Raw genomic sequence first — 15,776 nt, 5'->3', positions numbered from 1 at the left:
TTTGTTTTCAGGGGATTCACAGGCTTTCCAAAACCCATCCCAGGCCCCAGGCTGCCATTTGAAATCCGTGAGTTAAGTCACTCTTAGCTTCAAAAAAACAAAAACAAAAAAATCGGTGAGTCAAACAGGGCTAGTAAGAATGTCAGGAGGTCTGGTGCTAACCCTGGGCAAGGAAGCAAAGGAACGTTGTGAATGAATCGTCATGAAGCATCTCAGGAAGGCGGCAAGCTGCTGCCACTATAACCTAGAATTTAAGAATGAATTCTTCAATGTCTCCAGAAACCACAAATCACACCCCTGATACTGTCAAATGATGACCTGGAAGCAGTGACCTCAGAGGTCCGTTCAATTTGGAATCTGAAATGCCTGAGTCAACTTTAACACCCAGACTGCAGGCAGCAGAAACCCAGGAAAGCCTCAAAAATTTCAGAGTTATAAACGCTTTGCAGTGGCTACTGTAAATACTTTGCGTTACATAACGGGGATGTTGTGTTCTGAAGCACCAGACGGCAGGCTCTGTCGCCAATGCTCATGGAGTTAGGATTATTTATAACATACTTCCTGTTTCAAGCTGCATTTTTTAAATAAATAAAAGGTGATTTTTTTTTTTTTTTTTGCTCAGCACCTTTAGTCTATTATCCTATCCCACTGCTGAAAAACTGGATGGATACTGAAATTTAAAGAAAAAAAATCAAACATATTCATGGCAGCTTCAAAATGTAGCCTTACCCTTTGTAGATGAGATCAAATTCCAAGATGGTGGACAGAGCATGAAAAATAAAGCAAGTACTTACGTTTTCCCAAATGGGTAGGAACCAAACTTTTATTAGTAGCTATAACAGGCATTTATGGGCTTGGATTGGTATTTAAAGTATCACCTTCAAGTGCAAAATCAAGCCATAAGCCTGGTTGACTGCTTTTTTTAATGTTTAATTTAGAGCCATGTTATATAATGTGACAGTTCAGATAAGGCAGTGAGATTAGGCCATCATTAATAGCATTTGCAAAAAAAAAAAAATGCCCATTTTGCCAAGATAGTAATTACGTCAATCTGCACAGTAGCCACAAGCATTTCCATGAAAACGATAAATCAAGAGCCCTCTAAAGCCCCCTTCCTTCGTTTGCCTAGATTATAGTAGGCACATGGAGACAATAAACAGGCTTGATTATTTGGGTTAAATGACTGTCCAGTCTCTCTCCTCCAAAATAGTGTCCTCTAGAATTCTCTACAGTTCTCTGTACATGGCATCTTTGCATTGGATCTGTTTTTGCAGACTTTTTCCTTGGGTCAACACAGAGGCAGGAGATAGGAACTCTATATTCCAAGACTTCAAAAGAAACTGGATACTATGTGCAGATTGCACTGAGTCTTGCAGTAAACTAGGTCCACAGTGTCTATTTGAGAGTAGTTCATAGAAGAAGCCTTATAAAACCGCTGGGAGCTTCCAGGGATGTATACAACTATTGCTTGCATAAGAAGCCTCCCACATCACCTCTGGTAAAAAGGCAGGGAAACAGAAGCTGCTCTGTCTTAAAGGGATGACCTCTGTCAAGCACAACAATGATACTGCACTTAAATCCACTTGCAGCCACACAGTAATTGGTGAGGGGCTGATTCAATCTCTACAATAACTAAACCAGCAGATTTAAGTACAGTTTCAGGCCAGAGAGCAAGTCTACTAATGACACTGTAAGGTCAACCCAAAGTTAAATATGTCTTGAAAAATCTAAAGGGAGAAAGAAACGGCAGGGGCCAGAGTCACCTCTGCCTTTAAACAAAGAAATAACGGGCGAGATGCTCCTGCAGAATTTGGCGGCAGAGTTCCTTTACTTAAAAGCGTCTCCAGCCTTTGAAAAATATTAAAATGCGGCACTGAAGTTGAGCAAAAAGAGTGAAAACACTCACTGCTGGGTGACTGTGGCTATTTCATATGAGAGTGGCAGTTCTGTGGAATTCATTCATTTCAAAGGATGACTACCCTATTGTACAACATTGTAGGTCTTCTGAGAATTTAGTCTGGCTCTGAATAGCCTACTGAATTTTAGTTAACTGGGAAGAGCTGCTCTGAGTCTCAATAACTTGGAGAAGATGCAAAATATCAAATGCTCAGTACAAGCAGAGAGCAATATTTACAGAGTCTCTGATTCTCCCCTGAGGTCTGAACTGAACAATTGCAAAACCTTGGAGACCTTCACAAAATCCATTTTTCACAGTGCAATACTCCAGTCCTCTATGAAAGAAAGCAAGTTCACAAAGCAGTCTGGGGTTGATGGTGAAAGTGTGATGCATTATTTGGAGCATGGCTGTGCAGAGTGCCCATTCCAAAGACAGCAGGAGTCCACACTCCTTACCACCTCCTCTCCCAGCACCCCCCCCCCAAAAAAACCCAACTGCGTGCAAATCTAAAATTAAGTGACAATGAATTCTTGATCTATGTCCAATTCCTGGGTATGCTCTACCGTATGTATGTATGTATGTATGTATTTTTAATTAATTAATTTATTTTATTTATTTGCAACTATTCCCCGGCTCATCCCCTAATCCGGAGTCCTGTGGGCGCACGCACACAAAGACACACAGACACACTCAACACAGACACAAACCAGTCCCTGTTCAGGGTCAAAGACGAAAAGGAAACTGAAGTGCCCATTTCTGGATCAGCACTGTGGATCCCCCCCCAACACCCCCGAGGCTCCAAATTCTGGCCTCTAAACCGCATTAGCAAAGGTGTGCGTGTGCGGAGGGGGCGGTGAGGGGGTTTCAAGCACGAAGGTCTGGAGATAAGAAACCGAGACAAGAGCAAACGACCCAAAGGATTCACTATTTCCTACACCCAAAGGTGCGCCGGCGGCTTTGATTTCCACCCCCAGCCCTCCTTTCAAGGCTCCGGGCTGAAGAAAGCTCTTTGTAAACTCCTTCCCCGCGCTGGGCCCCTGGGCTCAGCCAGAGGGGACACCTTTGTGTGTCTCCTTTAAAGAACACTTACGGAACAAAGGTTCAACACCTGCACGCTGCTAGGAACAATGGCTGCAAAAGGAACCCAGTCATCAGTGCCTTAAAATTAGCGGGGGATTCCCTCCTCGATGTTGGCAGGGGAGGGGGCTAGACCGAGGGAGACCCCCGCTGGCAGCGCGACCCCGCGGCGCGCACAGGCGCTCCACGAGCCTCCGGGAGCACGCGTGGCCGTGGCCCCAGCGCAGTCCCGCCGCCCTCCCCGCCGCGGGCTCTCCCCAAAACGCCCCCGCCGCAGCCCGTCCCATTGTCTGCAACGCTCTAAAAACTTCGCAACTAGTCGAACATGAACAAATAAATAAATAACCCCATTTAACGAGACCAAGGCTAATTACCCCGCGAATCTCCCTCCCCCCCGACTGCAGGGCTGGGCGACCTTCCGCCCCCTCCGGCCCCCTCCGAAAGGCCGCGGAGCTTTTTAAAGGACAAAAAAGCAAAAGCCAAGCCCGGGCTCTTTACCTTGCACACCAGCTCCTCTCCACTGTGCAGATGCACGGCACGAAAAACGTGGTCTCCCTCCAGAGGTTCCAACAATAAGTATTTCCCGATGCAAGAAACGCAATGCGACAAGTTCGGAGTCTCAGGCGGGCTCGGGGAGCCGAGGTTCGGGCTGAAACTCTGGCTGGGTTCGGCGGATCTTATAGACGACAACTCTTCGAAATCCTGGGTTTTGTTCCGCGATCTCCCATATCTTGCTATTGTGATGGGGGTAGACCTGTGTATGTTCATGAGTGTGAGGATCGCACTCGCCAAACAAAAAAACCCGCTGGAGAGACGAGTCGCTGGCGAGTGCGGCTGCAGGCGCCTCCGGGTCACGGATTTTAAAAGGGAACGAGAGGGGAGGGAACGGGAAGGGGGCTACGTGGAGAAAGAGTTAGAAGCCCTCAAACGGGCGCCGCCGGGCACCTTGTCTGCTCCGAGCCCGGCTCCCGGGGGTCCTCGGTCGGCAGCAACTCGGGTCCTTTTGTTGCCCCAAAGCAGCCAGCGATTTGCTGAATCTTCGTACTTTTAGTTTCTCTCTCTCTTTCCCTTTTTCCAACGTGGATCTAGACGAGTAACCAGATTGCTAAGGTGGGGAGCTGCAGCGCCGGGTCTCCCGAAGCGATCCCCACGCAGGTTTCCCAATCGCAGACGGGGCGGAGGAGCCCTGCCGTAGTTTGTGTGCAGTCTCCGGGGAGCGCACGGCGGCTGCCTGGTCTCAGCGCGTTAGAAACCAAACAAAAAGAAAAAGGAAATAAGCACGGGTACCGGCTCGCGCCGCACCGCAGACAGAATCCGCGCTGCACCCCCTTTTTTGGTGGAAAGGGTGGGGGGCGTGGAAGGGGGGGTGCCGGAGAAAGTAGTTACCTACGTTTAAACTGTAGATGGCGTCTGAGGCTTTTCCAAGATCGCAAGAGCTCTCCAAAATTTAAACAAACAGACCAAAAAAAAAAAAAAATAGCAAGGGAGCATTTAACTTAGAGCGGTCAGCGCTGCCAACAAAAGACTGCAAAAGCTGGGCACGGAGTTGCTGGCCGGGCGCAGGTACCGCGACAAAGCCCAGGGCTTGGCCCTCCGGGCGGAGGTCAGCAGGGGCTCATGCCGTCGCCGCTCGCTCGCGCTCCAGATTGTCCTCCGAATAAAGAGAGAAGTGCGCGCAGGGACGAGGGTAGATCAATGGTCTCCGATTTCCCCGGCGCAAGCTTCCGGGGGGTCCTGCCGGCGCTGGAAGGGATTGCACCCCCAGCCGAGTCAACCCGCGCCGTTCCTTTCTCGCTCGATAACTGGATCTTGCCTTGGAATAATTTGCAACCACTCCGACTCCCCCTACCCTAAACCCAAATTGCCAGGCGGGGGTTGTTTTGGAGAAGATTGACGGCGTTTCTTCTTCTTCTTTTATTTTTTTTCTTCCCCCACTCGGAGGTAAGAGGAATGTGTATTTAAAATTGAAGGGGACGGCCGACGGTGCCCGAGGCCAATCCCCGAGCTCAGCACGCCCGCATCTCTCGGCGAGGCGGTATTAATAGTTACTTACGTGGCCGGGGATCTCGGAGCGAGCCGGGCCGTGTGTGCGCGCGCGCGCCTCGCTCCCGCTCGGTCTCCCCATTCAATGTCACCGACATATTTCTACGGAGCCTCCGCCCCCCTTTCCCCGGCTCCGCGGCACCAGCGACTGGCTCAGCCCAGAGCCGGCCCCGCCCCGCCCCGGCCCGGGCCCCCCTCATTGAACCCGGGGCCCATCAATCAGCCTTGCCGCTGCCAGTCCCCGGGCGGCTCCCTGCGCCCGCGGGCCCCTGCCACTGCCGCTGCAGCTCCCGGCCCGGGGCGCGGGCGCTAGCCTCCCCGCTCGCTGGCTGGGCCGGGGCGATGTAAACAAAGTGCAGCATCCATCCATGGCCCGGGTCTGGGAGGGAGCGCACCCGCCGCGGGGAAGGAGAGTCCCGGCGCCGCCGCAGGTCGGACTGCGCGCCCTGCTGCAGGCGGCTGGGCAGGAGTCGCCGGGCCACAAGTACCCAAGCAGCTCCAGCGGTGCCGTAATATACTCCTTGCTTCCCAGTTCATCTTCCTGACACTTTTCCCCAGAAAGCCAGACATCCTCTGAGCATCAAGGCACCGCTGCTCAGATGCTGCACTCAGCGAGTAGCTCTCTGTGGAGAATACGCTCGCATCTGTGGTGCCGCAATGAGTTTCAAAAATTAGTTTCATTATCTTTTCCCAACATTCTCCTCCCCTCATTTAAAAAGAAATCGATTGCTTGCTTTTTGTTGGTGTCACCCTCCGGCTCCCGCCCCTCACCAACGCTGTGAGTCGTTTCTGCAGAAGACCAACTGAAGACACTTTTTAACTCAGACCAAATTGACTCACTAATTCAACGCGCCCAGAGGGCCTTGGCCCATTGAAAGACACCCCAGCACCCACACCTCCTTCAAGGCTCCAGCTCCTCCCTCAGCGCCCGCTTCCCAACACACACGTGGACCATAAAGACTTTCAGTACTGAGAATGTGGGGGCCACCGTTCTGCTCTGGTTATTCTCAGCTTCCCCAGGAGGTGCTGGTCCCCTGGATTAGGCAGAAACATACCAGGAAAGGGGCTTGAACTCAGGAAGAGGCCTTAACTTAATGTATCCTGGTAAATCAAGCCAGCTGGTTGGGGGTTAAACTGAAAAAAAAAAAAAAAAAAAAAAAAAAAAAAAAGCCCAGAGACTGGGAGACTGGGAAAGAGGGGTTAGAAGACTCTTGAGGGCCTCTGAGCTTTTACATGCATGTATGCATATTTTCCAGTGGGGGAGAGAAAGGGACCATATAATTTATTGCCCAAAGTAGGGCACTTCTGAGTAAAAAAGAGAGCTCTGTATAATTATGTCCACTCGAGCATATTTACAGTTTATAATGATGCACAAACAAGTTACTCTAGTGATCATGAGTTCCTGGGAGGTTGGCCAGAGAGGACCTGGACCGTTCAGCCGGCTACCACAGTGCCGCAGAATTGGAAAAGAAGGTGGAGAAGTGGTCTCATGCCTCCTGGCACATCTCACCATCCAATTTCTTGCAAAGCTGCCTAGGACTCAGTCCCTGACCTTCAGGGAACTCATCTGTCCCCTCAGGCCATCGCCGTGACTGCTGAGCAGGATCCCTTAATCCGTCTTGTCCCATGAAGGCTCCTGTGCTGGTGCCCGTCTCAGGAACAGACCTGAGGCAGCCTCTGCTGCTGGATCAGAAAGAAAGTGCCAGGCTCCTCTGTTCAGTGGCCACCAACCTTATAACTAGGGGCAGGGAGGCCTTGTTCCAGCCCCATCTGGGCCTCTGATTTCAAATGAAAGTTGAGTCAAGACGTTTTGTTTTTCCTCCCTACGTCCCCTTTCTTCAACTGTAAGATGAGAAGACTAACACCCGCCCTGCTCAGCTCACGTGATTGCTTTAGAATTATATTTTTTCAATTCCAGGAAATCTACGAAGGTTTACTATAAGCCGGGCCCTGTGCTGGGTGTTAAGGATTCAAGTATGAGTCAGATTTGGTCTCTGCCACCCAGGAGCTGAGAGTCCAGCTTCAGAGAAACACGTGGAAATACATCATTTCATTGTGTAACAGTGTGGCAATTAGATATCAAGGCATCAGGGGAGCCTAGAGGAAGAAACAGCTTTTCCTGGGCTTCAGGGAGCTTTCCCAGAAAGTGTGATTTTTTTTTTTTGTTCACCTTGAATTAATCAGCAGCAAATAATATTAAAACCTACTAGGCACCAGACACTGAGTATAGAGAGACAATGATTTTAAGAAATGTATTTCCTGTCTTTGTGGATCTTGAAAAAGTTCTGTGAGTCAGAAAATAACATGAATAAGAGATTGTCATTGGCATTTCAGGCAGAGAGAAAAAAATGTGCAAAAGCAAAGGAGTGGGATGTTCTGAAATTCCTAGTAACTCCCCACGGCTCTGGGATGGCAGCTTGGGAGCAGCGGCCAGGCACGTGGCCGGGAAAGGGTATTGGGATTAGAAAGCGAAGTGGCTGATAGACCAACCAGAGACCATAGTGGTGGAAGAGCTGTAGAGTCAAGGTTGACATTAAATAGGGAAGGTGGCACAGCTGAGTGGGGTTTTAGAAGGATCACACTGGAGGTCACACGGAGTAAATATCAGTGGGCTTCCGGGAAGAGAGAGCCATCGCCTAGAGAGATGAGGAAAATTGCAAGCATACAGTGATGTGTAACTGATGCTCATACACAATTGACAATACATTCATTACTTCCGATGAATCACACATTGGCCACAGTTCTACCCACTTTTGACCTTTGAAAACTACTGTAGGGCAGGATAAATTACATAATTTATACCAAGTGTCTTAAACATTTTTATGTGTATTGACAATAATTCATCTCAGATTGAAAAACACATGTAGTTGGAAGACATGTGTGGGAATCTTTATTCATTCACTTTTTAGCTATAAGACTAGATGAATTTAGAATATCTTAATTATAAAGTGGAATTCTAATCTGAATTTTAACTAACACATGAAAATTTTGTAGATACCTTTATAAAGCAACTTGCACAATGTCTTGCATATAACATAAAGTTATTATTATTATTGGAATATGTTCACAGAAAGCAATCCAACATGTAGTAGTAATAATAATAATAATAATAGATAAGATGCTTACAGTACCAACAAAATGTATGGGAGTTGTTAAATATACAGCTGTAGGCATGGTTAAATATAATTATGTAGCTATGATAAAAGATTATATGGCAATTGAAATAAGGATTATAGGAGGGGAGGCTAGAGCTCAGTGGTAGAGTGTGTGCTTAGCATGCACAAGGTCCTGGTTTCAATCCCCAGTACCTCCATTAAAAGAATAAATAAATAAATGAAACTAATTACCTCCCCCCAAAAAAATTTAAAAGTAAAAATAAATAAGGATAATATAATTACATGGAAATATTAACCAGTCCACTCTGTAGGACAGTCAGATCCAGGTGCCATACATCACTAGCCTGCTGTATATGCTTTCCAGAACATTCTCTATCTTGCAATGTATTTAACTGCTGTTTAAACCACTTCATCACTCATTAGTTCATTCATTTAGCAAACATACAAACATACCTCTAAGTGTGAAGCCCTAAGCTAAGCACTGTATTGGTTAATCAAATAAACGGTTTTGGAGAACAGTTCCTAAGGCTCCACTGCGTCATTTGAAGACTGATAAATACCACAGGTGATGACATTCATCTTTCTTAAACAACTTTTACAGCAAGTCATACCTAGGCTCAAAACTCTGTGACAACCTTCTAGGACAAATTGTAGACAATGTCACCGCATGTTGATGTGCAGGCTGCGGACCACACATGTCCAGAACATTCCATTCCCCAGTGAGGTCGTTGTGAATGGCACCCTTAGAGTTGTGCAAAACCCAATCTCCTAGACCATACATGGAACGTTGGGGGCTAGAATTCAAGAACTTCCCAAGGACTTCACCTCCCAGTCTTCTTGGTTACATGCCCACGAGCTGTTCACCATTCTGTGGACTCCAGACTTCCACCTCTATGCCTAAGACTTGGGTTAGACCCTCCTTGATATTTGATGCCTCTCTTTTTCCCTGAAATTACTCTTTTCCAAGGTGTCCCCTCCACGTCGCTCAACAATTTTCAGCTTAAGTCATGTTTCCCAGTTCTCTTATTTGGCTTTATGGCTGCCTCAGGTTTTAAATGGTATAGTTAGCATCCAGGAGGTATGGGTGTGCTTGGTCAGTGATGAGGTGGTCTGTGGTGTTAACGCATGAGTTGCAATCCAGCTGCTCTGATAAGAGAATCTACAGATTTCTTAACATCAGAGTCAGTAAAAGTCACCAAGAAGATAAGTACTTCTAATGACTCCTCTGTGTTGACTCCAGAAAGACTTTCTGTCCTTCCTGTGTGTAAGGAGGAAGAGGGAGATCCAGGGGAGAGGGTGCTGCAGCCACCAGAGATGCATTTGGCTAAGTTCACTGTGATCCTAAGATTCACACACCCTCATGATGGAGAGATGCATTTCCGGTGGGGACATGGCCTGTGGCCCGCTTCCAAGCTTCATGTCATAAATTGCTCCATCATTCTCTGTTACTAACTTTAAAAATTGTGAAAACATTAATCGTGTCTTTTGAGTGCTACACCAGCACTTTCTTTCTCTCTGGTTCTTATACAACTTATCAAAATAGGTATTATTACCCCCACTTTGCAGATGAAAGAACTAGGACCCGGAGAAACGAATCCACTTTTTCCACAGTCGCTCACTGCTCAGTGGCCGTGCTGCTCACGTGTGTGTTGGTGAGTATATGCCTGTGTGTGTTGAGGAGAAAGGGGGCAGGGGGATGAATTTCCTCTGAAACTATATAATATTCACTGCGTCATGTTGCCAGTCATACTGTTTTACATGTCTAAACCTCTGGCTTGAATGGCCCACTTAAAATCCTTCTGTAACAGTGATTTCTTTTCTCAATCTTTTTTTTTTCCCAAACAGCTGGGGCTTGAAAAGTAGTTGTTTCTGTATAATGTGATTTCTAGCAGTGGCTATTAAAAAGGTGACTTTGGGTTTGTGTGTTTGTTTGACCTTGGCTATGTAGGGGCTATGTTTTTCTCTTTGGCTAAATGGTCCACCAGTCAAAGTTTAGCGTATAAATGCAGCAGCAATAGCCACGTTGGAACCAGTTTTTTTCCCCCCCAGGCCCTGGTGTTGTAGCTCATCCTCCCATACAGGAAAAGAGTTGTTGAGTGCTTACAAGTGAAATGAATACAGGAGAATTTTCATTGTTCTTGCTCTTAGAGGAGAGTGGGAAACCTAACATATGGGAATTTTCTGGGTACGGCCAAGTGTCTGCCATGCTGTCGGGTATTCCTGAGCAGCTAACGAACAGAAATGAAAATGGGTAAAATGATCCAGCTAGTCTAGGACGTGCTACAAACTTACAGGTTACTTAGAGTGCTAGGTTCCTGTAAAAATGAGTTCAGTCTGAAGGGTGTTCTGGAAAATCTTGTATGTGTTTCCATACGTGGCACATAGACCTCGTGGAAGGGGTCCCACCGCTCTGTCTCGTGAGCTTTAGGCCCCCCATTGGCCCCATTTAGGGCCCCCCATGGCACTTCGATCCCTTGCCTTTCATGGAGTGGAGGTACCAGTACCTTCCTTACAAAGGGAATTGGCTGGATCGAATGATCATTTACGTCCCTCTTCAGCTTTTAAAAGCTAACCTTCAGTTTGAGAAAAACAAGCTTGTCAGCAGTAAACTAGTGTCTGAACAACGATGCATTGAGTTTTCGTCCCATTTGGGCCCTGACTTGGCCAATTAACAACATGGCCTCGGATGGCCCTGACTGCTCAGATTAAGGTCTATTAAGAGTTCGTAGGTGCAGTAGGTTTGCCAATTTGCAAAGCATTCTTATGTATTGTGTCCCATTTAATCCCCACAACAGGGCCATAAAGGAGGTTCCATGACTAGCCTCAGTGGAAGAAGCTGAGGCTCAAGGAAGGGAAATCACTACTCAGCGCAAACCCAGTACTTCTGATAGCAAAGCCCGTGTTCGCTGTGTGACATTGTGTCCTTCCCACACTGGCCCCACTGCTGCTGCATCCTTGCTCCTTTGGTCCCCTTTCCTCCTCATTCTCTGTCTTCTCTCTGTTTCCTTCCGCAGATCGTTTTAAATTTAAAACAGTTTGAGGGTCCTACGTTGGGGCTTCCTGCATAGCATTTCATTTGATGGTTTCATCTGACAGTTGCAAATCAGGAAAGCATCTCTAAACAAAAAGGCAACATCTATAGAATAGTAGCTTCTGCCTCATGAGCCCTGGATCCCCCGGTGGGCTTAGAGCAGAGCACATGCATCATGGCGACTCACTGGCTTGCTTTCCGCCAGATGGCTAGCTCCTAGCAATTAACCCAGTGCTTTAGAAAATGTGTCCTGCTGTCCATGTGGACCTGAGCGGTGGTGTAAGATCTTGGATGTGTAAACTGAAGGAAGGTTGAAGAAATGAAGTCCTTGGTTCTAAATATGAGGTATGCATCAAGGCCCGGGCTTCCTTCTCTTCATCTGCATAATAAGAGAGCTTGCTAACAAATACGACTTTTAGAGTATTTTGCTCCAGGGAAGTAAGCCGCTTTCCAAACCACACAGTTGCTCAGTGACCACAGAGCTTGACCCCTGACAGCCTCAGGAACCGCATCTAGAGAACAGTTAAACACAAAAGTCAACTAGCCATCACCCGAGAGGTTGAGAAAATGTCTATTGAGCACTTACCCCGGGGTTCCGTGGCTCTGTGACCTTAGGGCAATTACAGAATATCCTGAAACCTTTGTTTCTGGTTCTTTAAAATGGCACCGGCATAGCACAGACCTTATAGAGTTGTCGTGAGGACTGTGGACGTGTAGGCACAGTGAGGGTTAGCCCTGACCGCAGTGCGGTCAGCACTCCATATCCGAGGGTTCCACATCCATGGAGTCAACCAACCACAGATCAAAAGTATTTGAGAGAAAAAATTCCTGAAAGTTCCAAGAAGCAAAACTTGAATTTGCCTTCATCAGCAACTATTTCCACAGCATTTACATTGTGTTAGGTATTATAAGTAATCTGCAGATGATTCAAAGTATATGGGAGGATGTACATAGGTTATATGCAAATGAAAAATGTTTACGTAAGGGGCTTGAGCATCTGTGGACTTTGGAATCTGACAGGGAGCAGGGGGGTTCCTGGAGCCTCCCCACTGTGGATACGGAGGGCGCCTGAACCGCCAGCACCACCACCGCTTCTCTTAGTATGAGACAGACACTGCTGGGATGCCCCGCCGGGAATTTGGGATCCATCAGGAGCCACAGAGTTTCACCAGGGCAGACCAAGGGTCTCTCCCACTTCCCTCTTTTCAGAGTTCACTAAACTTTCTGGAGGAAACACAGGCAAAGCTGGCCCAAGAGCATATTTTGAAAACTCTTTCCTTAGCTCATCATCTCCCCTCCGACCAGGGCCCTTCCTAGGTCATCTCAGGGGAAAAAAAATAATTTAGCCTAATGCTTATAAGAAGCCCTAAGTCCCCAGATGGTGAGAGAGAATCAGCCCTCATTGTAGACCACAGTGTTCTAGACACAGCGTGCAGGTACGGGGCCATTTCAGAGACAAGCATATTCAAGAAGATACTTCAGGCTTTCTGCTTAAGCCAGAGGAGGTTTTTTTCCCTTTTCCCTTTACTTTTGCTTTTTTAAATTGAAGTATAGTCGATCTACAATGTCGTGTTAATTTCTGGTGTACAGCATAGTGATTCAGTTATACATAGATATATATATTCCTTTTCATATTCCTTTTCATTACAGGCTATTATGAGATATTGAATATAGTTCCCTGCGCTATACAGGAGGACCTTGTTGCTTATCTATTTTATATACAGTAGTGTGTATCTGCAGATCCCAAGGGAGGCTTTCTTGATGCTTTACATAGCCAGGGCCCAAACTAGGGAAGGGAAATAAAGTGCTTACCTTAGGCACAAAGTTTAAAGGGGAACCAAACCCTCAGAAGTCAAGGGAAATAATATTTTAATGCAATAAGTAAAAAACAAAACAAAACAAAAAACCCATGATGAAAACTATATACAGATTTTAAATAAAGAGTAACTCAGTATTTCTGATTATGTTCCTTTTGCCTCAGGCTCCAGATGGCTGGTCAAGCCCCGTTACTGATCCTGTCTTTTCCCAGAGGAGGGGAGAAAAGAAAGAAGGAAATTAGCAGTATTTCTTTTCCGCATTTAGATTATGACAAGCACTTAGCAAACCCTACTTCCCATTTTCTTCGTGGTGGCAGTGAATGATACACAGGATTAATCCCATTTACAGGGGAGAAAAACCAAGGTGCAGCAAAGGTAAGTCACTGTTGTTGGCTTGTACAGGCTGGAGAGAATTCAAACCCAGAGGAAGTGGTGGTGGCTGAGTTCTTTTAAAAGACAGTGTATTAGTCAGCTCAGGCAGCCATAACAAAATACCCCTGACTGGCGAGCTTAAACAACAGGAATTTATGTTCTCACAGTTTTAGAGGCTGGAAATCCAAGATCAAGGTGTTTGTAGGGTTGGTTTCTTCTGAGACCTCTCTCCTTGCCTTGCAGGTGACAACCTTCTCACTGTGTCCTCATATGGCCTCTTCTCAGTGAATACACTCCTGGAGATTTTTTCACCACCTCCAGGCATCTCTGTTCCTCCTCTGCTCTGGAGTCCACACTGCCTCCCTAGTGCCATAGCATCAAATTCAGACTCCTTCCCCTGGTGTCTTCTCTGCAGAAAATGAGCTCATCTGTCTTCTTATAGGGGTAACTAACCCTATTGGATTAGGGCCTCATTCTTAAGCCCTCATTTAACCGTAATTACCTCCTAACTGGCTTTATCTCCAAATGCAGTCACATGGAAGGCTAGGCCTTCAACAAATGAATCTGGGGGTGAGGAGAGACACAATTCAGTCTATAATAGACAGTTACTGTGCTGTGGGACTTTGTTATTACAAATGTCACCGTGATTACTAAGACCATATGTCTGTCCTTAGAATTTATGATTCAGTTGAGTCATGAAAGATTTACATAAAGTAATACTACCATCAAGTCAGCTATAGAAACTCCAATTATAAAATATAAACCAACTAAAAGCAAGCAGGGAATTTTGTTTGCCACTTCATCCTTTAGAGTCATCCTTGGCAAAAAGCAGGGGAGATAGAGATATGCCTAAAATACATTTGGAAGCTCCAGAGAAGAAAAAGAATCTTTCTAACCAGGACATGAAACAAGGAAAGCATTTAGCCTTGATGTCTTCACAGAATATTAGCAGGTCAAGACGGAAGAGTGTGTCCAAGAGAAGATACCATGAAAGTCCTGGGATAAGGTGTGCCTGAGGCAGAAGCAGAGGCTGCAGAGAGGGGGGCCAAGGTCACTGTCAGGCCATAGGGGGATGTTACTGCTGAGCTAAGATGCCAGGATTTCATGCCATGGACGAGCTGTTCCCCTGGCCTCCAGATGGAAGAATCCTTATTGGCCAGAAGTCACATGGTGTAGTGGAAAGTGCACTAGACCCTGTGCTAGCTGAATTTTCTTCTTCTTTTATATTCTTGCATTAGTTATCTGTTGCTGCATAACAGATTTCCCCACACACACAGCTTCCGTTTCCAAGGCCACTCATATAGGTATTGGCAGGGCTCAAGTCGTTAAATGTTGGTAGACTGAGAAAGCTCAGTTCTGAGTCACATGAGCCTGTCCCAAGGGCAGTTTACAGCATGACAACTTGCTTGTTTAGAGCAAACACCCAAGAAGAGCCAGTGACAAACGACAAGCCAGACGGAAGTCACAGGATTTTACAGCTAATCTTGGACATGACATCCCACATCATCTTGCCATAGTCTGCTTGTTAGAAGCAAGCCACCAAGGCCATCCCAAACACAAGAGAGGATTCCACAAGGGTGTGACCACCAGTGATAATCAGAGCCTTGTCAGAAGGTGCCTGCCCCGGCATTCTCTGGGGTGGCCTATTAGAATCTTGGGGTGACAATCACTATGTTTAACAGGAAGGAGTGGAAGCTGGAAGCTGCTGGACTACACCAAGAGAAGTGATACACTTCTGATTTTCTTCAAGAATTCTTCCCTCGGGCATGGTGGCTCCATGGCTGAGCAATGGACTATCTCTGTGTCTCCTCCTCCCATCTTGATGTACCTTGAGATGCCCAAGCCTTTCCCTGGAATCTAAGACCAGGCAGAGAATGCCCCCATTTGGAGACTTGGAGGCCCTGAAGACCTAGCACCACTTTTGAATTTCCCTCTGTACCCACAGTGGCAGGACAGTGATGGATGAATGTTGGTGGTTATCTTGTTTTCTGGATAAATCAATCTGTGAGTGGCCTTCTTCTAGAAGCCTGGTGTTGTGGAAAGAGTCTGGACTTTGGAGTGGGGCAGAGAGACCTGGGATGGATGCAAATCTGCCCATGCCTCTGCACTTCTGTGACACCCCGGGACCCTCCGTCTGGGCTTGAGTGAAAGGGGCTGCATCTTGTCATCCAGTCTTCAAATGCTTCTTGGATGTTTCTAAATGATTACTTTTTATGTCCACATTTCACAACTAAAATGATTTCATTGTGTTCTGAAAATCTACTTAATTGAATGTTCTCTTTGTCAACCCAATAAACTGCTAGTTTTGCAATAAGATTCCCCTGGCTCCTTTCCTGGGAGGTTTTAGTGTGAGACATTCACTCATGTAACTAGAAATATAGCAACAAATGCCTGTCAAAGCTTGGTTCTGTTGATAGTCCACT

General features: G+C 46.7%; 1 protein-coding gene and 1 long non-coding RNA gene across 4 annotated transcripts in view; one reads left to right on the top strand and one right to left on the bottom strand.

Annotated features, from left to right (window-relative positions):
- Window positions 1-5,018, bottom strand: part of TRIB2 (tribbles pseudokinase 2) — a 24,286-nt gene extending 19,268 nt beyond the window's left edge. Inside the window, exons 1-2 of the mRNA XM_032497050.1 lie at window positions 4,365-5,018; window positions 3,473-4,205 (exon numbers count right to left, since the gene is read on the bottom strand). Of these exons, the coding sequence (XP_032352941.1) occupies window positions 3,473-3,742 (270 nt within the window). The 5' untranslated portion in view covers window positions 3,743-4,205; window positions 4,365-5,018. The remainder of the gene's footprint in view (window positions 1-3,472; window positions 4,206-4,364) is intronic.
- Window positions 4,779-15,776, top strand: LOC116668891. 3 transcript variants are annotated; one of them, XR_004326121.1, is made up of 4 exons: window positions 4,779-4,915; window positions 9,700-9,785; window positions 13,146-13,356; window positions 13,597-15,776. It is a non-coding gene; the product is annotated as an uncharacterized LOC116668891 (long non-coding RNA). The 3 variants fall into 3 exon arrangements; XR_004326122.1 differs by lacking the exon at window positions 4,779-4,915 and adding an exon at window positions 5,028-5,521; XR_004326123.1 differs by lacking the exon at window positions 13,146-13,356.

Source organism: Camelus ferus, chromosome 15 (assembly GCF_009834535.1).
Source record: "Camelus ferus isolate YT-003-E chromosome 15, BCGSAC_Cfer_1.0, whole genome shotgun sequence".
NCBI lineage: Eukaryota > Metazoa > Chordata > Mammalia > Artiodactyla > Camelidae > Camelus > Camelus ferus.
The sequence above is the reverse complement of the archived record's forward strand: the minus strand, read 5'-3'. Positions and strand labels throughout refer to the sequence as shown.